Consider the following 23849-nt stretch of genomic DNA (forward strand, 5'->3'; position numbering starts at 1 on the left):
ATTTAAGAACTCCAATATGTTCCTACTGTGTCTAGCACAGTGCCTTATACAGTGCCGGGGCTCAAGAAATGGGCATTGAATGAATGAATAGATAAATGAATTTCACGAATAGTGTGTGTTTTAAATTGAAAATGCATTACTGAATTTCCTTTATAAGCTTTCCAAGAAGTGCTCAAGCTAAGCTTAATTCAGATGGTCTCCTACAAACTTACCAAATAATAATTGAGCGTATGGAAAATGGCCACAGTGCATAAAGAGAGACAAGCCTAGCTTTAAAATTACATTGGACACTGGGTTCTCACAGTGGGTACCTGACAACAGACTGCCTTACAAGAAACACTTTGAGCTGCCATGGTAATGCTCTAAAAGCCACAAGCCTGCTTCCCACTTCAGCAGTTCATGATTGAAGGATGATGATCTTTCATTTCAGTAGCAGTGTTTTTCCATTGGGACTGTGGAAGAATGGATGGGTACCTGTCCTCCATTCGTTGTCGAGATGATTCTTGTTGTGCCTCCACACTGCTTCACATACCACAGGAACCAGAGAGCAGAGACCTCATGGGTCTCTGCAGTGACACACAGGTTCACAAAGAGAGTGGCAAGCTGCTTTGCAGATCTGCACAGGAAGAAACAAGAGCAAACTTGGCAAACGCAGGAGAGCAGCTTCTTAATTCTCTAAAAATTATTTAAGTAACACATTTTCTTGGTTAAGTTTAGAACAATGTGGTAAGGTCAAAAAATTGTCACTAGAATCTAATATTACAAAACGTGACATCAGAGGTTTTTGAAATATCAGATTATTTTCCCTGTAAACAAAACACCTTACTCAGAATCAGCTTCTATTCCAGATTCTGTGCTTTCATGATTTCTCCTTACATTCCTGCTGCTCTTCCAGTGATCCCCATCTCAGTAAAAAGCACCACCATTTACTCAGTGGTAAAAACCAACACTCTAGAATCAAACATTATTTCTCTCTTTCCATCAATCTTCCCCCATCCAATTCATTGGGAAGTCCCATTATCTCTCACCACATCACTCCACCTTCACCACAAATTTAGCATCCATCTCTTTCCAGGAGTACTGCAATTACTTCCTTCAGACTGGCCTCTCTGCCTCCATTCATCCTCACCTGGTATCTGTTCACCACACTCAAAGCCAGAGGCTTTTCCCTCCCTCCCTACCATGATGCTCTCTCTGAAGTATAAATCAAATCATGTCATTTTCTTGCTTAAAAAATCTCCAGTGGTATCCTATTAAAACCAGAATAAGATTCAGATCTTACACCATGGCTTCCAGAGCCCTATGTGATCCAGCCCATGCCTACCTTTTCTGTCTCATCTTGTACCCTCTTCTTTTTACTCTAATGTTTCCTTAGAAAGACATATTCACATTTGTCTATGAAAATGACCACTGGCTTCCATATTCCCAGCATCCTGACATTCTCTATTATTTTGCTACTGTATAGTATCTTTATAACTCTTTTCACTGTCTGAAATTGTCTTGATTATTGGTTAATTCTTTTTAATTGCTGTCTCCCCCCACTAGAATATCAACCTATGAGAACAAGGATCTTCTGTTTCTCACTCACCATAGTGTCCCCTTTAACAAAATAGTGCCTGGAACATTGTAAGCACTCAATAATTACTTGTTGCATGATTGAACGAATGAATGATTGATGAGAAATATCAGTTAAACAAAATTTTTTAAACATCCATAACATGCAAAGGATATGCTAGGTGCTGTACCAAACACAAAATTAGTCACAGTTATCTATTCAGTTATTTTACTGCCTAACAGAAGACAAACTCAAGTAATGGATGAGGGGACAAGCAATTAATAGAGCATAAATGGGTAAGCTTTTGCTTGACATTGGCAGGTAAATGGTGAGAGGTTATCACCTATCAGGAAGCACACCAGAAAGCAAACTATCTCATGCAATTTCGAGGACTCCATTATATCTAGCACACCATAAAATTCATCAGTAGTAGTGTGCACTCTGGGATTTCTTTAATAAGGTCCAATTCCCCTTTTGACTTTGACATGAAGTTTGCATATTGTTAATCTTGTTATATCTGAGGCAGCATTTTCCACCTGGTAATGCTGACAATGGGTGGAATAAATGATACTGTCTTCCATTTATTGAACTCTTTCCACACTCCATTGTCTTTAAAATCATTATCTTGTTAAATTGTTGCAACAACCGTATCAAATATCTGTTATTTTTCCACAGTTCACATGCTAGAAAACGGAGTCTCGGACAGTTTAGGAATATATAACGACACAACTTCAAGTCAGATCGTACTTGACGCAAAACTCGTGCTTTTGATACCTCAAAATGTTTTCTAATTAGTCAGCTGACAGCCTTGGAAGTGCAGCTACTCACCAAGGGGCATCTCTCTACTTTACTGTATCTTGACCCTAGAAGTTTGTAGAATCATGCCTAACACACATACCAGTTATTGACATTATTTGCAGCCGTAACAACCTGACAGCCCGTCTATGACAGTCCCCATCATTACAGCCTGTGAAATGGTGTCATATATACATTAAAGCGACTTACAGTTAGTTTTGTAAGATTTCTCAGGATAATTGAAGGGATGGAAATTGCTAGCTCATGCCTTCCTTGCAGAGGCAATTTGTAATATCTAACTAAAACACATATCCAGACGTCAATTTAAAATAAAAGTAGTATTTTATTTGTTGCTTCCTAAAATCCTATTTCTTTTCTTCCTTATTTTTTAGGTGGATTGAGGGGCATACAGTAAAGGGAGTAATAAATAACTGAAACCTAACATTGGCCCAGCTGGAGAGCCAATATTTAACAAAAATATTGCTGGAATTCTAGTTGTTATTGTTGGCAATTTGGTGGGAAAGAAATAATTCTGGTTTGAAATAAAGGGAGATCTAAAAGTAATTCTGAAGGGCCAGTCCATTCCTAATCCTTTATTTGAATTTACTCTAGGAGCTTCAGTAAGAAAAGAAATAAGAACAATATTTGAAGGATGGAAGGTCAAGGAAGTTAGTGCAATATTTCCGTATTTTTTGCCCTGTTGACTTTTTAAAAGATAAATGTTATAATATTTTTCTACATGAAAAATACATACACATTATATAAAATTTGGAAAATTTATAAGATAAAAGGATGAGAGAACGAGTATCTTCCATATTTCTGCCCCTCCAGAAGATAATTACTAGTCTCATTTTGATGCATTTTTTTCTAAGTATAGGTCTTTTAAAAAATGTTTTTACATAGCTGTGATCACATTGAAAATACAATTCATGTTTGTGAATTTCACTTTGTAAATGATAATAACTGAAAGAATAATCAACATTAGTCTTGGAATGTATGATTGTGCTTTAGTTTGAACAACAATAGGTTGGATATTCTGGGGATTACTTCATTTAAATCCAGGAAATAATACTGTGTGTATCTTGCTTGGGAAGAGTTAGAAAATTGTCTTGTGTTCTTATACTCCTAGTATCTCAGAATGCTTTATTTTGTCAAATGACAACTTAGAATATTCACTAAGTGGAGGACTAGGCCAAGGGCTATGATAGAAAATGTCGGGTCCCTGTGATCCCAAAAACATATGATTGATTTTATCACCAAGAAACTTAAAAGTTCTCTGAGGAGAGAAGACCTAACTGAATTTATTAAAAGCTTTTCATAACAGGAGTTATAAAACAAATGCAGATAATTACATACTTATTATATTTTGAAAATCTAAAGTATATAATTTAAAACTAAATACTACAATTTTATTACTATTAAAATAAATTATATTGCAAACTACATTCTCATAGAAGTGTTAGATAGCATTAGGTAAATGTTTAAAAGAATATAATTAATAGCAGGCATTGATTTCATGACATAAAAGGATTTTACTATTCCAGAATTGGTTGCTTTCAAAGGTTGAAAACATAGGAGAGGCATAAAGATGTTTATTATAGAGTATTGTATAATGATAATAACAAAAAACAGAAAGTAACCAATGTGTTCAACAGGATGATAATGGACAAATACATTACGTATTCATTTCCCATGGAATATTCTGGTACCATGAAATATGATGTTTAAAGAATAATTTTTAATGATGTAAAGTTTTTAAACATTTTAAAAATAAATGTTTGCATGGTAATATTAAACGTTAAAAATACTTCAATGGATGTCCATTGCTTTTGCAGTGCATATATAAATAGTTGTTTTTAGAAATGAGATCATATACCATACCACAACAGCCTGCTTTTCTATGTGTTTAATATTACTATTTTTTCCAGTCATTAAATATTCCTCTACAACACGATTTTTTAAAACCCTCAAGTACTCAATTTTTTTTTTTTTTTTTTTTTTTTTTTTTTTTTTTTTGAGACGGAGTCTCGCTCTGTCGCCCAGGCTGGAGTGCAGTGGCGTGATCTCGGCTCACTGCAAGCTCCGCCTCCCGGGTTCACGCCATTCTCCTGCCTCAGCCTCCCGAGTAGCTGGGACTACAGGCGCCCGCTACCACGCCCGGCTAATTTTTTGTATTTTTAGTAGAGACGGGGTTTCACCGTGTTAGCCAGGATGGTCTCGATCTCCTGACCTCGTGATCCGCCCGCCTCGGCCTCCCAATGTGCTGGGATTACAGGCGTGAGCCACCGCGCCCGGCCAAGTACTCAATTTTTTAGATGTTCCATACCTGATTCTGCCGATCTTCTACTATTGGGCTTTCAGATCCTCCCTTTTAAAAATAATGCTTTGAATCTGCCTCTTTCACTGTTTCTCCCTCTCCCTCTCTCCTTCTCTCCCTGTATGCCTCTCTCTTCTTTTTTTTTTTTTATTATTATACTTTAAGTTTTAGGGTACATGTGCACATTGTGCAGGTTAGTTACATATGTATACATGTGCCATGCTGGTGCCTCTCTCTTCTTTTGCCTCACTTTCTTAAAGCTAAATTAATAGAAGCTGAATTTTTATATGAAAAATATATGAATTTTATGTCTTTTGATTATTTCCATTTTTAAGATTCAGATATTCTAAAAGCTTGTTTTTACTTTTAGTTGGCAGTGAATGAATGCCTAAAAATGAAGACATTAACCCCCGAGCCAAACATATTCTCAACTAATGCTCTTTAGCAAGACAGGGCAGTCTCCTTGAATTTGGCTTCCATTTCTCTTATTTTGTTTACCACAAATTTACCACGTGCTTGAATTGGAACCCTCATAATCCTTTCCATTTTCCCTGCTGTCCAAGAGCAGCGTGGCCTCTCCATGTGGTCTGTCTATACAAGCCTTCACAATTTCTCTACAGTTCCCAGTTCTGCCAACAAGAATTTCATGCTTAACTCATAGGTACTTGTTTTTTCACTAAAGGGGAACAGCCAGTCCAGTCACACATGTTTCCCCTGTAGTTGTGAACTATCTACACAAAGGCTTTAGAGGTTCCTCTTTAAGTCCTTGAAGAGTTGCACTACTTCACACAAGGTGTGGCAAATGCACATGCTAACCATCTCCACATTTGACCACCAGTGAAGAATACAAAAATTGTCCTATATCAACAACTTGATAAATGAGAGCTTTAAGCTGATGGTCTTTAAGCTGTTTTAGATAAAGAAAGTGGTACCTTCTGGTCTGTTCTGAGGACTTCACAGGGTAATACCACCTTTGTGATACAAAACTACTCCAAAGAAGTAAGTTGTATGTACAGATATCTTCAGGGTAGGAGCCAATTCCAACAGTTTTCAGCATGCCACTGGCTGGTGGTGTGGTTTTAGACACAAAGCAGCTACTTGTCCCATACTTGTTGAACGGTATTGCTAAATAAACCTAAAAGGTGGTCACAGTAAATGCCTGTGCCTAATGGCAAGACTTACTCTGTCCAGCAGAGCTTGTCCAGTAGTTCCTTCATTGTCATGTTGTCCCACTCTTCTGCAAGGGGAGCCTTCCATGGGGCATCACTCGGAATCTACATTCAGATGAGGATTCGAAGGAGAAAGACAAATGTAATTTTCTTTTTTATTTCATTCATTTTTGTAATTTTCCACTTTAAATAACTATTCAAATAGTATTAAAAACTCTACCTTAAAGAGGAAAAATGTTAAGTTTTCCAAATTCATCCAATATTGCTTTTACTGCATAATCAATGCTGTCTATGTAGCTTTCCTATTATAAATCTGTACCACTCAAGCCATATTTAATTTGTGATAAAACTTCCTGCACAATAAATAGAGGCATGTTGTAACTGGGCTATTTCTAGATATGGATTCCTAAGTTACTAACTTCTAGAGAACATTCATAAATTTAACTCTTTAACAAGGATCACAGAGCTGCAGCAAATCATGTCTATGGAGTTTTCAGTTAAGCTTTATGTGTGTTCAGGAACAGAAAACCAAACACCACATGTTCTCACTCATAAGTGGGAGTTGAACAATGAAAACATATGGACACAGGGAGGGGAACATCACACACTAGGGCCTGTCGGGGGTTGGGGGGCAAGGGGAGGGAGAGCATTAAGACAAATACCTAATGCATGTGGGGCTTAAAACCTAGACGATGGGTTGATAGATGCAGAAAACCACCATGGCACATGTATACCTATGTAATGAACCTGCACGTTCTGCACATGTATCCCGGAGCTTAAAGTAAAAGAAAAAAAATGCTTTATGTATGATTACTTATGACTTGTTTGGGCATGGTGGTGAATCAAAGACCCAGAAGTCTAATTTTGCTATGTACTGAAGATTTCCAAAATTTGAAACATCATTCCAAGAAGGCTGAGTGACACCCAATCTCCTGCCCACTCATCAGTAGTATACAAATATCAATCTGTTTGACATCTTATTATTGCAGAGGTTAGAAACAAGTTCATTCATTCATTTCACAAATCTTTAGTTACCATGTGTTCACAATGTGCTAGGTGTTGGAGATATACTGTACTTTCTTTCTTTGAAGGACGAAACTTATTACAAAACAGAATACAAATATAGTCAAAGAAGCTTTACCTCTCGCCCCATGTCATCCATTGTCCTCCAAAAGTTGTTATGATCTAAGTAGGTAATTGGATTCCATACAGGTGGGAACGGCCCCCTGAAGGGGTATGATTTGCCCTGTGAGATACAAGATATTTTTAAAAGGAAATATTTACTACAATGTAAAAGTAGGTAATCTGCCAAATTGGTAAATGTCTGCAAGCAAAATTATGTGAGTTGTCAATATGTGATATACACTCAACTTTTTAGCTCCTTGTGCCTCAGAACCCCACTTAAGTTTTTAGCATAGAGATTGCCAGCAAAATTCTCTGTTAAGTTCACTGCCACACCAAGCACGGTAAAGAGGTTTCTCTCTGAAACTGGAGCCCTTACCATACAAAATGTAAATACCAGTACATAAGTGGAGTTAACCTAAGGAAATCTTATTTGTCAATGGTACTTGCAAATATCTCAGAGTCAGGAGCCTCTGTGTGCCTGGAGAGTCAGAAAATTATAACTATAAGCATTATACAACTTAGAAGGGGATCAAAAATCAATCACAAGAATGCAACCATCTGTTAGAAGAACCACAAAACAGGGCCCAGAAAGCTTTCCCAAGGACTCAGATGTGCTAGGTAAACACAGGAGTTCCCAGAGATCAGCAAAGTCAAAGCAGAAAGATTAGACAACTTCAAACTTCTCTTCTAGACATGTTATACCACCTGGTTCTTCCCACAGGGATACCTCAACACAGAAATAAAGGGAACACATTGTTCCAAGGATTTAAAATAAATAATATCTGGGAGGATTAACCTGTTGATGGCACTTAAGAGACACGCAAAAAACCCCACTTTGGGTCAATCTGAAAACCCGAGTCAGAAGCCAGGTCGTGCATTCTGATAGCATCTTTCAACGGAATCAGAATAACTTAAGGTTCTCAGTCAACAGAAACTTCCCCAAAACTCTGAGTCATTCAACAAAGATGCACCTTCTGTTGATGTTGTAGGCAGAGAAACTGGAATTGTGGAATAAGAGATTTCGTATTTGTTCTTGTATTAATTCTGTGGCCATGTTGGTCTTCTCTCTCCAACAAGGCCATAAGATTCTCAGGGAAGGGTTGAGATACAGCTTTATGTTTCCTCTCAGCCAGGATTCCTTAGAGAAACAGAACCAACAGGAGAGGAGAGAGAGAGAGAGAGATACATACATAGATATATAGATACATAGATACATAGATATAGATAGATGATATTGATATACATATAGATGGAGAGAGAGACAGAGACAGAGAGAGAAACAGAGAAAGAGAGAAGGATTCAGATTTATTTTAAGGAATTAGCTCATGTTGATTGAGAGGGACGGCAGGTCCAAAATCTGTAGGGTAGGTCACGGACCCAAGGAAGAGTTGCAGTTTGACTTCAAAGGCAGTCTGCTGGCAGAATTCCCTCTTTTCCTGAGAGTCATCAATCTTTTTCTCTTAAGGACTTCAACTGATTGGATAAAGTCCATTCACATTATGGAAGTTAATCTGCTTTGCTCAAAGTCTACTGATTTAAATGTTAACCTTATCTTAAAAATAGCTTGACAGAAACATTAGAATAATGTTTGTCCAAATATCTAGACAAGTTGACATATAAAATTAACTGTCACCCTTCTTAACACCATTGAGGTGTACTTTACCTACAAGGTACTCATTTTATTTTAGTTTAGTTTCCGTATTTTGTTTTTTATAGTTAAAAGTAATTTTAAAAATTTTAACCTGCCATTAAAACTGTATATATTTACAATACACAACATAATATTTTGAAATATGTATACCCTGTGGAATGGCTAAATTGAGCTAATTAACATATGCATTACCTTACATACCTATCATTTTGGGAGGTGAGAACACATAAAATCTATTCTCTTAGCAATTTTCAAGACTACAATACATTGTTTTTAACTACAGTTACCATGTTGTACAATAGATCCCTTGAACTTATTTCTCCTATCTAACTAAAATTTTGTATCCTTTGACCAATATCTCCTCACAAATGTACCCACATTAAATAATTTAACATGCAATTTGGGGAGTTATGACACATGTGTACACCTATGTAACTACCACTCCAATCAAGATATAAAACATTCCCATCACTCCAGAAAGTTCCCTCTTTCCCCTTCTTAGACAATCCCTGCCCCTTTCTGGCCCTGGGCAACCACTGTTCAGTTTTCTGTCACTTATAGATTGTTTTTGCCTGTTTTCACATTTTTTAATGGACTCATACAAGATGCACACCTTTGTATCTGGCGTCTTTTGCTCAGCATGACATTTCTGAGGTTTGTCCAAGTTTCCGTTTGTTCCTTTTTATTGCTAAGTAGTAGTCCATTGTATGGATGCACCACGGTTTGTTTCACCTGTTGATAACTATTTCTAGTTTTGATCTGCTGTGAACAAAACTGCTATAAACATTCTTGTACAGGTCTTTTTGTGTACATGTTTTTTTCTTCTCTTGGGTCAATGCCTAGTAGTGGAATGGCTGAGTCACATGGTGGGTGTATGTTTAACTTTTTAAGTTTAATAGTGTTCCAAAGTTGTTGCACTGCTTTACATTACCAACAGCAATGCATGAAAGTTCTAGTTGATCAGAATACTGACACTTGCTGACTTTTCTTTTATGCTTTATGCTTTAAATATAGTTTCTATTTGTTTTACACATTTTTACAAAGTAATTTGTTTTACAAATTTTTACAAAGTAACTTTGTTTTACAAAGTAATATTTGTTTTATAAAAAAGTTGCAAAGATAGTACAGAAAGTTCCCATATACCTTTCACCTAGTTTTCTCTAATGTTAGCATCTTACATTACATGGTACATTGACCAAGACCAGGATATCGACACTGGTAGATCACTATGTACTAAACTTCAGATTTTATTTGGATTTCACCCATTTATCCACTAACCATCCTTTTTCTGTTGCAGGATCCCATCCAGGATACCACATTTCATTTAGTTGTCCTGTCTTCTTAGTCTTCTATGGTGTGTGATAATTTCTCAGTAGTCCCTTATTTTTCATAACCTTCAAAGTTTGAAGAATACTGGTCAGTTATCTGGTAGAATACCCCTTAATTTGGATCTGTCTGAAGTTACTTTTTTCATTTTTAGATTAGGGCTATGAATTTTGGGGAAGACTACCACAAAGACCAAGTGCTCTTGTCATCATGTCACCTCAGAGGGCACGTGATATCAATATGACTTATCACGGATGATGTTAACCTTGATTCCTTGCTTAGGGTGGTGTCTGTCAGGTCTCTCCACTGTAGAGTTGCTACTCACCCCTCTTCCATGCTCTGTTCTTTGGAAGAGAGTCATTAAGTTCAGACCATCCTCAAGAGGGGATGGTGGGAGCTAACTTCCACTTTCTGGAGATGGAGAATCCCCACAAATTTTTTGAATTCTTTTCTAAGGAAGATTTTCCTCTTTTCCCCTTTTACTTGCTTATTCATTCATTTATTTATAACAGTGGACATATATATGTGTTTTATACCTTGTGTTATAATCTAATACTATATGATTTATTTGTTGCTCAAATTATTCTACTTCTGAGCACTCCTTCAGGTCGGCTCCTGTGTCCCTTTGACATGTCCCCATCCTTTTGTCTGTTGAGCATTTTTTTCATTTTTGGCACTAGAAGATTCTCCATACTCATCTTCTATTTTCTCTGCCCAAGCCCTAGGATCTGTCATTTGTCCAAGAAGCCTTTCCTTTTATCAAGAGAGTGGTATTTAGAAGCAAGTTCTGGCTGCTGAGTGCATGCTGATTTTGTTTTATAATCAGCTTTATTGAGAAATAATTCATGTTCCATACAACTTGCATGCTGACCTGAAAACCTCCACTTATCCCTCCTTCATCAGAGTTCAATACATAAAACTTGCTCAGCAGAAACCTGTGGATTGATCCAGGGACCATTCTCCACGAAGAAGAAGTCAATCCCCATTCTAGCTCTGCCTCTCCTAAGATGACTGACACAGAGTAAGACAGTTACTTAATCGTCCAGGCCCCAGATATCAGTCTTTGTAATTCAACATCTATTGACTCCATCGTCTTCTTCCAGGAAGTATGCCCAGATTAGCATAAACAGTTGGGTTAGGTGGTCTTCTCAGTGTCCCAGAGCTCTCTGTTTCTCTTTCATCTGCCGCTAACTCCACTGCACCAGTTTCATGCATTTACTATTCTATCTCATTCACTGGGCCCTACGCTGCAAGAGCATGGGCTCTGGAGCCAGTCTCCCTGGGTTGAGTCATGGTCTGCCACTCACTAGCTGTGTTAAGTTGCTTAACTTCTCTGTGCTTCAGTTAACTCAGTAGTGAAATGTGATCATAGTAACTGTCTTGGAGGCATGTTAGAAAGATGAAGTGTGTTGACACATGTAAATCACTTTGAACAGTGGCTGGCATGTTGTAAGTTCTCAATCAATATTATTACCGCAGCTGCTACTATTATAATTATAATCTTTGTATGCCTAGGACGTGCTGGCAGAGACTGCTGGCACACAGTAGGTTCACAATATATGCTTGACATAATCTCAGCTGTGTGACCTTGAACTTGTCATTTATTTGACACACAATGCCCCGATTTATAAACTGATCTTTTGTACTTTGGTTCCTTATGTTATAACTATCTATCCTACTTGTTTTAAGTCTCCCCTTGAACCCAGACCCACTATGGTCTCTGCAGATCCCTACCAGCAGAGTAGTGCCCAACCCTGCCCCCTCAACACAATGCACTTGTACAAAGTGGGTGTGGGATGGAACTTAAATAGCAAAGAACCAAATCAAGATGCACATTGAGAGCAATGTGCATCTATGACTGGTGTACAAAGTCATCCTTCTGCACTATCAGTGTGGCATTGTGCCCACGAGTAAAGGGAATCACAAAGAGATAAAACCATAAGCAGCTGAATAGCCACACCATAAGTGGGAAGAACAGCATATTTTTGCTTGAAAATCCATTAATAAAAAGATAGGAAGAAATCAGTATTCAGCCAAACAATTAAATTATTTAGGTTTTTTTGTTTGCTTGTTTTCACAAATGCATTGGTTCAGCCAGAAATCACCACCAGATGACTTGAAGAAGAGTGTGAGCCCAGCAGATGTGGTTAATTAATGTCTGTCTGTCACTGCCAGGGCCTGCACCAGCAACCATGGCAGCTCCTGGAAACATAAAGACAATTGATTCAGAAAGTGAGAGCTCAGTCTGACACATGGGACTTGGCCTGGGAAAAGGTGAAGGACAGCTTTTGGAACAAGGCAGAGTTAACTAACTAACCATGACCTGCATGTGGAGCCCTGCCCAACAAAAGCATCCTGCACATCTATATCTATATCTATATCTATATCTATATCTATATCTATATCTACACATACACACACACACACAGAGTCTTGCTCTGCTGCCCAGGCTGGAGTGCAGTTGCACAATCTTGGCTCACTGCAACATCTGCCTCCTTGGTTCAAGCGATTCTCCTGCCTCAGCCTCCTGAGTAGCTGGGATTACAGGTGCACACCACCACGCCTGGCTAATTTTTGTATTTTTAGTAGAGACGTGGTTTCACCATGTTGGCCAAGCTGGTCTTGAACTCCCGACCTCAAGTAATCCTCCCAAAGTGCTGGAATTACAGGTGTGAGTCACCGCACCCAGCCATATCCTTCTATATTAACCTCCCACCAGAACACGTAAGATGGGCACCTCTCCACCATCCCTCCTTCCTTTCCCCAGAGATAAATTATTTGTACAGTACATGTCATATGGAAATGCTGTGATGAGGGTGGGAAGGGGCCCCTTCCAAGACTCTATTTGACAGATCCCATCTGAATAACCCGGTTGAAATGTCACCTTAGCTGAATTATACGGATTCTCATTCAATGGAGTCCCAAAAATATTGAGGGTTGCCCAAATAGCAATAATCCCAGCAATGCAATGGTGTCAAAGACCAGCTGTTAAAGCCCTCCTAACTCAGGAATGCTCCTAGAAAGGAGGTTTGTTCAAGACTCTAAAACCAAAAACAGAGTAAATGTGTGAGTAAATGGGAACCAAACAATATGTAAAGGAAACTATCATGAAGCAGAATAAAACACTTTACCCTTTAACCTCCTTGGTGTCTTATGTCTAAGCAGGCAACAGCTTAGTTTAGCTAAATTCATAAAAACAAATCTTCTTTTGTAAGATTAGGGAAAACTTCTGATAAACACAGGAAAGAGCTATTGTTAGACTCATAAAAATTTGCAAATCTTCAAGCTTCAGGGAGTAAGTGGGGTAAGGAGGAAATGTCTAAGTTTATAAGATTACACAATCTGAGGCAAGAGTTTTGTGCCTCACATTTGGCCATGATGGAAACATTCCAGTGATTATTACTGTTTTGAACATTGTCCAGGGAGGCTTGTTCTTCTGAAGAAATCATGAGAAGACATTAGAATAAGTCCTTGTCCTAGGATGTACCTAAGTTAAAAGGTCTAATTACATATAGCATTTTTCTTTGATCATTACAGCAGCCCTGTTAAGTAGGTCCAGCAGAAGTTATTTCTTCCTTTTACAGGTAAAGGAAATATAGCTCAGATAAGTTTAAATGACTAGATTGGGATCTCATAGCTCATGAGTGAAAGCTATTGGAAGTTCAATTTGATTTACAGTAGCTGCCATGGTCACTGTCTTCTTCAAGCCAGATGTGAACAAGATACGCAAAATGTAAATTAATGTCACTCACTCATTTTGTTTGTTTTAGAAAACAGTTTTTAATAAAAATTTATTATGTTTACTTATAGTAGGGTTATTATTGTTATTTTAAGTAATTAAATCATGTCAATAAATATTGTTAAGATTCTCAATTTCAATTTATAAGATGGCAAGTATAGAGAGATAGAGCCACAAAAACAAAAGCTACTTGGAATTCTTAATAATTTTTAAGACCCTAAAACTTAAAGTATAATAATAATAAAAAAAAAGAAAAAAAAAGAATGTAAAAAGGTTAGAGGCTCTGGACTAGAATCTCATTAGAAGGATTACACGATGATTTTTAAGAGACCAACAGAACTGACTCGAACCGACTCTTCAAAGTAATAGCTGTATGAATACAGGCAAATTGCTCAAAATTTGTAAGCTTCAGTTCTCTTATCATTAAAATTGGAGTCTTGATACCTATCTTGGATGTACTGTAGGAATAATGGAGATTATACAAGGTACACAGGATGCATGCACTAAATGGATATTGCTGATGGTTTTGTGATCATTATGAGTGTACCATCATTTATACAACCACTTCTTACCCATAAATCCATGACCACACTTTTGATGAATCTCCTCTGGATGAATTCCTAGCATCAGAATTCCTGCCATGAAAATTTGTCTTTGACTTTTTAAAGCAGACTTTCTGAAAAACAGTAAGCAAACTGATTCTCACACGGCCTCATTTTGGAGCCTGTATATTCAGTTAAAACATTTGAACTCCACTTCCTAGAATTGTCACCTAGTGAGTGAGTGAGTGGCTCTCAGAAACAGGCTGGCTGGGCCACACATCCATTACTATTATCAACATCAATGTTCTACATGTCCTTCTCCCCTCCTTACCTCTGTTCTGGAGGTAAAGACCCAACACCCCAATTTCTGTCACATTTGGGAAGCCCTTTTGCCATCATATTCTTGATGCTGGACCCAGTCCCTGTCAGTAGAAACAGGTGGCCTGGTCCTTCTCAGATTCAGTTCCTGAGGAGTGACCTTTTTCTCTCAGAATGTCTCCTCTGATGTTCATGGGAACCTTGCCCTTCTAACTGTTGGGAGCCAGGGTAAGCCACCTTCCCCTCTATAACTCATTCATTTTTACAGTTATGAACAAGGGTTGTTCTTGGGCCATAAACTAATTTGAAGGACCAAGCTTTCCTTTTGACTTATACTTGCAGTTTGAGAGAAAATAAAATTAGTCTTTCCCATCAGGGAGGAGGGGAGAAGTCCTGCAAATTGTAGTTGGGCAAATGGTTGTCTTCTTCTGTTCGTGTGCCTATTTCATGACCCTTGTTCACATTTCCAATTTTTTAAATTTTTAAAAAGTTTTCTGGGTACATAGTAGGTGTATATACTTATGGGGTACATGAGATGTTTTGATGATACAGGCATGCAATGTGTAATAATCACATCATGGAGAATGGGGTATCCATTCCCTCAAGCATTTATCCTTTGTGTCACAAACAATCCAATTATACCCTCTTAGTTGTTTTTAAATGTACAATTAAATTATTATTGACTAGAGTCACCCTGTTGTGCCATCAAACAGTAGGTCTTATTCATTCTTTAACTATTTTTTTTTTATCCATTAACCATCCTTATCTTCCTCCCACCACCATTCTACTATCCTTCCCAGCCTCTGGTAAGCATCCTCTACTCTCTATGTCCATGAGTTCAATTGTTTTGATTTTTAGATCCCACAAATAAGTGAGAACATGTGATGTTTGTCTTTCTGTGCCTGGTGTACTTCACTTAACAAAATGATCTCCAGTTCCATCCATGTTATTGCAAATGACAGGATCTCATTCTTTTTATGGCTGTATAGTACTTCATAGTGTATATGTACCGCATTTCGTTTATCCATTAATCTGTTGGTGGACACTTAGGTTGCTTCCAAATGTTGGCTATTGTGAACAGAGCTGCAACAAACATGGGAGTGCAGATACCTCTTTGATATGCTGATTTCCTTTCTTTGGGGTGTATACCCAGCAGTGGGATTGCTGGATCATATGGTAGCTCCACTTTTAGTTTTTTGAGGAACTTCCAAATGGTTCTCCATAGTGGTTGTACTACTTTACATTCCCACCAACAATGTGCAAATATTCCCTTTTCTCTACATCCTTGCCATAATTTGCTACTACCTGTCTTTTGGATATAAGCCATTTTAACTGGGGTGAGATGCTATCTTACTGTAGTTTGGATTTGCAATGAGGTTGAGCAGCTTTTCATATGTCTATTTGCCATTTGGACGTCTTCTTTTGAGAAATGTCTATTAAAATGTTTTGTCCATTTTTTGATCAGATAATTATTAGATTTTTTTCTTATAGAATTGCTTGCTAACATTTCCAAGCACACAGAATTGGCACTGACACTGTCTTCTGATTGCACCATCACATGGGTGAAACTGGAGTGAGGTGCAGACAATGGCAATGCTGCATTTTTGGACTCTTCCAGCAGCACCACAGCATGTGAAAGGCCTGGGATTGTCCACATAGAAAGAAATGGGGAAGATGGGAGTCGTAGTGGCTGAGAAACCAGGTAAAGCCCTGCAAGAACAATAATAAGAAGCAATAATGACAACAAGTAGTATTGAGTGCTTACTCTCTTCAGGCCCTGTTCTGTGCACTTCATATGTATTGACTCAATCTTCACAGTGACCCTATGAGATAGGCATCATGTTGTCCTTTTCAGATGAAGAAACTGAGGCATACAGAGATAAATAATTATATTTTGCCTAAGATCTCACAACTAGTATGTGGCAGCAGGATTTAAATTCAGACATTCAAAGACCAATGCTCTCGATCATGAAGCTTCCCAGCCTTTCCTTCTAATTATAATGATTGAACACTATTTGTCAGACACTGGGCTAATAGGTTTAAGTTAATTCATTTAATCCTCACAAAGATCCAGTGAGTAAGCTGCTGATAGTTTCATCTTGCAGTTGAGTTTCATAGCACATAGGGTTGAGTAACTTGTCCAAGGTTACACAGTTTGCATACTGCTGAAACTGAATTTAACCTCAGATTTGTGTAGGTAGAGCTCACGTTCTTTCTTCTTAAACAGCTTTATTGCAGCATAAGTGACATACAATAAATTGCACATGAGTAATAGAGTTCAAGCTCTTGTCAGGTCTCTGCTCTATGAGCCACTTCTCATGTGGTCCAAAGATAGTCTCCGGAAGGCATTTAATCAAGTGACCACTTGAGATTCTTACAAACTAGTTAGAAGCTAATGACGGACTCAATGACCAGCCAGATCATTTTTGTGGCTGTCCCTCCTGTTCCCATGCAAGACCTAGTCCAGTCCATCCTCTAATGGCTGTCACATCAGTTCATTCATTCATTCATTCAACAAATATTTCTTGAGTGCCTCCTGTCTGCCTGGCACTGTTCTGGGCACTGGAGGAACAACAGATAAAAGTCTGCTCTCCTGGGAGCTTATATTCTAGTAGGTATAAACAAGGAAAAACTGACAAAACAGACACTACACAAAATAGATTCGAAAATCATGTAGTAGATTAGAAGGTGAAAAGTGCTGTGAAGACAAAGTAGCAGGGAAGGCAAAGAGGAAGTGTTGGTGGTTTGAGGTTGGTTGCAATTTTAATTAAAGTGATGTCAAGGAAGGCCTCAAGGAGAAGGTGACAGTTGAATGAAGAGATGAAAGAGGTGAGGGGGGAAATCATGTGAATATCTGGAGGGGAGAATGCTCCAGGCAGGCAGAGGCCCTAGTGTCTTCAGATGGGAGCATGAATGGACTGCACAAGAAACCAGAAGGGGGCAGCCTTGTCCTATCTCTTTTCCAACTGGACTGTCCCCTTGTTCACTGGAACAAACTCAAGCTCCTGTGCCTGGTTCTCAAGGCTGCCAAAAGAAGGTGGCTGCCAGGAAGAAGATGCCTTCCAAGAAGAAGGTGGCTGCCTCTGTGCTCTGGTCAAGCAGTTTCCCTGATGTCAGCAGGCTATCCTCTCCTCACCAGTGTATCATCACTGCATCTTTCCTCAAAGGCTTTTTATTTTCTAATATCCATCAGCGCAAAGTATAAACAACTTTCTTTGCAAAGCTCAAGACTGACTCCTTCAAGAAGCCTTCCAAGCTTCATCTCACTACCCATCAGTGCTCTGCACATAAAGTTCACTCCATTTGAGTCCCTACCATCTTAACTTGTACTTGCCCATGTTATCTTGATAGTACTGTATTCTCTAGGTATTCCATGTGGGTATGTCTTCCCTCTCCAGCTATATCAGGAAATGAACAAATCATCTGTATCATCCCATAATGCTTAAGAATGTTATATATTCAATTGGTGTTTGACATGCATGGGATGGTTGGATGGATGAATGGATGTTTGGATGGACAGATGTAAGGATGGAAATGGATGGATGAATGAATGGATAGATAGATGACTGGATAAACAGTACTAAAATAAGAAGAATTCTTCAGAGTCTGAGTCAGAAGTTTGACTGCTTTCTAAACACAATCAAAATTAATTTATTCTGAAAAAAGTAAAGTGTTTAAGAAGCTGAAAATTGTAATTCCTCCCTCAAAGACCTGTCTTTCTCCTATTTACCCTCATAATCTGGTGTAAATGCATCTGTCAGTGGAGACAGGTTTGAGTTCCACAGAAGTCTCCAAAATTAGTCCGTGCGTTGACCTCAAAGAATAAGGGTGTGTTCAGAAGGATGCAGGGTTTTATGACCCTAATTCTTTGCTGCTTGTATCAGCCATTTTCAGCTGTATCAGCCATTTCCAACTGTATCACATTTCTAACCATCAGGACATGCCATCATGCCAAGAGGTTGTTTCCAAAGCAGAATAATGCCCACGACTAAAATCGGTTGTGCTGTGCCAACTTTCTCACTCTTTCAATTTGTAAACACATAAGTGTTTATTTGATCAAATAGCACAGGCATCTAAAGTATCTCAATAAATATCATCCCTTTATTTAGGACATGTAATTTTTGGATATCCCCAACATATTGCTCAACATGCACACCAGCACTAGCAAAACTCCAGAGTGTTCTGGCCTTGAATAATGTGCTTTTCAAAAATAGAGACGACTACCTACCAGTGTCAGCTTTTCCAGGAGAAATCTTGGCTCAAATAAAAGGCTGTTTCACCACAATATTAGAGATTATAAGAAAGCTGAAAACTGGAAGCCGTAGTTTTTGCCCTTCTCTGGGACAAGGGCTCCTCTGAAAATTTGTTGCAAACCATGAAGTCTCTCCAGCAGAGTGCATACATATAGATAATATAACACCAGGAGAAGGTACTTGAAGCTTACTCAGGGGCCCTCTGGCCAGAGTCCAGGAAGATGAGGTTGAGAAAGCTTGATGACAACACCAAGTGTTGGTGAAGTAAAGAAGCCACCAGAACTCTCATATCTTGCTAATGGTAGTGTAATATAGTATATTCCCCTTTGGAAAACTGGCAGTATCTACTAAAGCTGCATATACACATTACTATGACCCACTTCTAGGTATATGCCCCAGAAAATGTTCTCCAAACACATACATGAAAATGTTAAATATCCATCAGTAGCAATATGGACAAAAAATGAATTACAGTTCCTTAATGGTACACCATACAGCTATCCATCAGTAGCAATATGGACAAAAAAATAACTTTAGTTCCTTAATGGTATACCATACATCAAGGGGAATAAATCATCCTACAAATACTCCTAATAGCATGATTGAATTTCACAGCAAAAATTTACAAAAGCAGCTGGACACAAAGACTACATACTATAAGATTTCATTTTTAGAAAGTTTTAAAACAGGGAAAATTAATCTATGGTGATAGAAGTCAGGATACTGGCTCTCCTTGGGGATGGGTAATGCCAGTAAGGGAACATGAGGAGGCCTCTGGAGGCTGTAGCGGGATGAAAGCTGGCTTTATGAATATGTTCATTTTGAAAATTCATCAGCTGTTCATTTATGTTTTGTCCTGTTTTCTGTATGTATGCTATATATCAACAAAAATTTACATACTCAGAATAGACTAAAAATCCATTGAATTGTACACTTAAAGTGGTGAACTGCATGGTATGTGAATTAGATCTCAATGAAACTGTATAAATGAATGGTTGATATAACTTCTGAGTTCAGGGTGAGGAGGGTTAGCAGCCAGCAAAGGAGCCCTGGAATGTTGTAATATAGAGAAATATACAGTAGATTCATTGACTACTTGAGTAGAAAGAGACTTCAACTTTCAACTTTCTACAGCCAGCATCGCTCTATTGTTATGGAGAAAAGCTTCCTAACCAACCTGATGCACTGTAAAGACATCCATATCACTAGACAAGGTAATTTCCCTGGAAAGGGATGTTCAATGTCCATACTTGCTGTAGTGACTGACTTCCTCTGAGAGAGAAATAAGAGGAAGGGGTTTAAAAATCAAGTTCCTTTTTGGATTCCAGTGGCATTGGATTTGGAGTGGTCACCGTAATAGGTGACATAGGCATTGCTGATGTGCTGTGCCAGGCTGGTGGTTGCTAGGCTACCCTGAGGAAAGAGATCCACATTTCTATGTTTGATGCCTCCCAGCAAAAGACACTTTTTTCTTTAGTAGATGAGCTTCAGAAGCTTCCAAGGCCATCTCCAAGGACTATCAACAAGAGCCTGAGGTCTTCTAGTGTAGGATTTCTTCCTCCCAGAAGTTATTTCTTCCTCTCCTCCTCCTCCTCCTTTTCTCTCTCTCTCTCTTCTTCTTCTTTTCTCTTTTCTTCTTCTTCATCTTCGTCTTCTTCTTTTTCTTCTTTTCTCTCTCTCTCTCTCTGCTATAGCTCTCTCTTTTAACTACTGACCAAAACGATTCTTTGGGGAGTCTGGTGAATTTCACTGACTCATTCTATTGTTTTCTGTATGCCTCATCCCCCATTACTTTTACTGCTAGACAATAATAATCCATTCATCTGTAAAGCAGATTGCCCGAAATCAGTTGCTTGACTTCTTTTTTTCTCCTATCCCATACATAATCAGCCATCAAAACGACCAGTTCTAAATTCAAAATATATCTAGAATCCAATCACTTCTCATCTCCTTGACTGTTACCTCCCTGCTCCAAGCCACTGTCAGTTCTAACCTTTATTACTGCATTAACTTTGTTAATTCTCTCTCTGCTTCCACCTTTGGCCCCCAGAATCTCCTAGCAGTCAGAGTGAGTCTTGTAAGATATAATTCAGAACATGTCACTCCCTTGAGAAAATCCTTCTAATGACTTTTTATCGTGCTTACACAAACTCCAAAGTCCTTTCCATGGGCAACACGGCTTTTGTACTTCTCTTTCCCCATCTACCACTCTCTCCCTTTGTTCACTTGCCTCCCTGCTGTTCTTTAGACACATAAACTTATCCCTGCCTGAGGGCCTTTGCACCTGTCACTCCCTCTTTCAACAATATTCATCTGCCAGATATTCACAAGGCACTATTTAAATGTCACTTCCTCAGAGATGCTTTTCCTGTCAACCTTTATTATTCTTCATAGCAACTGAGACTATGTGGTACATTTGTTCATATATATATACATATATTGAGTGCCTCTCCACGCTGGAATGTAATCCCCACGAAGGTAGAAATCTTGTCTTTTTCACTGGTGTATTCCCAGTACCTGGAAGAGTACTCATTCAATAAATCTTTGAAGAATAAATAAATATCTGATAGTGTGTTCATTTGAAACCATGTTTAGTGGCCAGAAGAGATTCAGAGCACATAGTAATAATGCTCATATAAACAAGGTCGTACAATATCTGTCTTTTTGTGTCTGATTTATTTCACTTAGCATATCTTCAACGTTCACCCGTGTTGTAGCATGTGTCAGAATTTCATTCCTTTTTAGGGCTGAATAATACTCCTATATATGGATATACTATATTTTGTTTATCCATTCATCTGTTGATACACAGTTGGGTTGTTTCCACTTTTTGGCTATTATGAATAATGTTGCTTTTTGAATATTTGTGTAGTAACTCATATTACAGATGAGGAGAATGAGTCTTAGGATAAACATCTTCGCCAGGATTACACAGCTGATAAGCAGAGTTCAAATTCAGGTGTGCTTAACATCAAGCTAGTTTCCCAGCTCCTGCTTCCTCTCATGCAGCAGGAGATCCAAGTCCTGGATGGATCCTTGCACACAGGCAACAGCAGGCACCAACATTGCCCACCTCTTCACCATTCTACTCTACTTCAATATAATTGTGACGTTAAGAGTATTAGGCAGAGCGACAACGCAAAGGATAACTACCAAATTAGAACTAACACTGTATTTGGGTAACTGATGAAGACAATCAAAACTACTGACAGGCTCGGACAGACCCAGGAGAAATCTAGGCATCATACTTTTAAGTGCTACTAACACTTAAACAAAATGGAATAAGCGCAAACTATGAAACAGACATTAAGAAATACACTGAAGAAATGGAAATTAAATAAGACATAGTTCCAGGCTCCAGAAGCTCCAAAGTCCTGGAGAGGCAGGTCCATGAAAACAGAGATCTACGGCATCATAATTATAACATGGCATATGGCTGGCTTCATAGCTTCGCCTGGCTATGTGGCTGTGTATGGAACAGCCCCTTGATGGCAACCCTAGTCTTTGGATAAAGGAAGTTGTTTCATGGAAAGGGTAGTCAGCAGGATTCATGACTCTATTGATCTCACCAGACATTCTTACGCTTCTCTGTCCAGAGCCTTTGGGTCATCCAGGTGGCAAGGTCCGCAAAAGCCCCAATAAACAAAGTTTGGTGTGGAACTACTAAAGAGAAGAGTGGAGTTCCCAAGTGGTCAGTGTGGCAGATGCTGTGATGAGCTTGCACAGATTGCCCTTCAGAAATTAGGAACTTATTACTTCAGTTACTCGGAGTGCTATTGGCAGGCAGCCCTTGATTTTCAGCCCCCTTCAGAGATTATCCCAGCTGCAGAAAATCCACTTTGCCTAAGGTCATGTCACCTTCTCTGGGCACCTCACTTCCAATGACTGATCTACATGAGGATAGAAAGGCCTGGCCCTCTTGCCCCACTCAGGACAGCTCCCAAGGGCCATCTCATCTTCAGAATCCCTTGTCAGGTCAGCTGAGGCTTCCACTGCAACTACATCACACTTATTCCTCTGGCCACCCCTGCCTTCTTGCCTTCCAACAATCAATGGCTGTTGATCCCCACAGTACCCACTAACAAACCACCAACATGCTATTCGCCACCTCCAAGTCTGTGTCTTGAGGAACCCAACTGCAACAGCCATCCATTGAAATGGGCACAGCAGCCTGTAGCAATGTCTAAAAAATCTCAATCCCAGGGCTCTGGGGTGGCCCAGACCTCATGAGAAACTTCTGACACAGGCCTAATGGGACCTCATTTGAGAATTGAGGTGTTTTCTTTTGGGGTGGAGATTGGTGGCAAGGTCCCAATTGTTTCTATCATTCTTATCAGAACCTTGCTAAAGGAAATGAGACATAGAGCAATAGCTGCTACAAACATACTCAAATAGGTGAACAGACCAAACTGAGAGAAGAAAGTCTGTAGTCAAATCTAACTAAGGCCCTCAAGACAAAGCTTATTTTTACATCATAGATCATAATTTTAAAACACCATTAATGTCCTTATAAAGGTTTGTGCCATGAACAAAAGTGAATTTCCTGTTTTAGAAAGGTCTCCAACCTAAACAACAATTCCTATTATACATTTTGAGTTATTTAGGAAAGGACCTTGGAGTTAAAGTCCACTTGATCTCCAAATTCCAATAAATCTTAAACAAGTCTAAATATTGAAATCTTGTCTTCCATGCGTTTTTAACATGTTCTATCAGCTGTATTACCTTAAGTACAATTCTTAGAGAAAAGATCACTCCACTTTTAGTCTTACTACAAGAATTTCATAAACTCCCACCAATAATTTACATAGAAGGTGGTTTCCCAGCTCTAATATTCTAATTTAATTAATAAATCTAATGTGGTTTTTCACAGACAAAAATATTTTAAAAAGTGCTTGTTTAAATAGCTGTTATTAAAGAGTTGTAAAATTTTAGGTTCATAAAGATATGTTATGGTTTGGAAAATTTCACTACAGACATAAAGTGATTTTTATGGTGATTTCATTGTACAGCAGCAAAGAAATAAAACCAAATACAATAGCATTTACAAAAAAGGGAACAC

General features: G+C 38.5%; 1 protein-coding gene across 1 annotated transcript in view; it reads right to left on the reverse strand.

The window, feature by feature from the left end:
- Positions 1 to 23849, reverse strand: part of MAOB (monoamine oxidase B) — a 115852-nt gene that overhangs the window by 30070 nt on the left and 61933 nt on the right. Inside the window, exons 4-6 of the mRNA XM_003808374.4 lie at positions 6978 to 7082; positions 5850 to 5941; positions 475 to 616 (exon numbers count right to left, since the gene is read on the reverse strand). Of these exons, the coding sequence (XP_003808422.2) occupies positions 475 to 616; positions 5850 to 5941; positions 6978 to 7082 (339 nt within the window). The remainder of the gene's footprint in view (positions 1 to 474; positions 617 to 5849; positions 5942 to 6977; positions 7083 to 23849) is intronic.

The sequence above is a fragment of the Pan paniscus genome, chromosome X (assembly GCF_029289425.2).
Source record: "Pan paniscus chromosome X, NHGRI_mPanPan1-v2.0_pri, whole genome shotgun sequence".
In the NCBI taxonomy this organism is placed as follows: domain Eukaryota; kingdom Metazoa; phylum Chordata; class Mammalia; order Primates; family Hominidae; genus Pan; species Pan paniscus.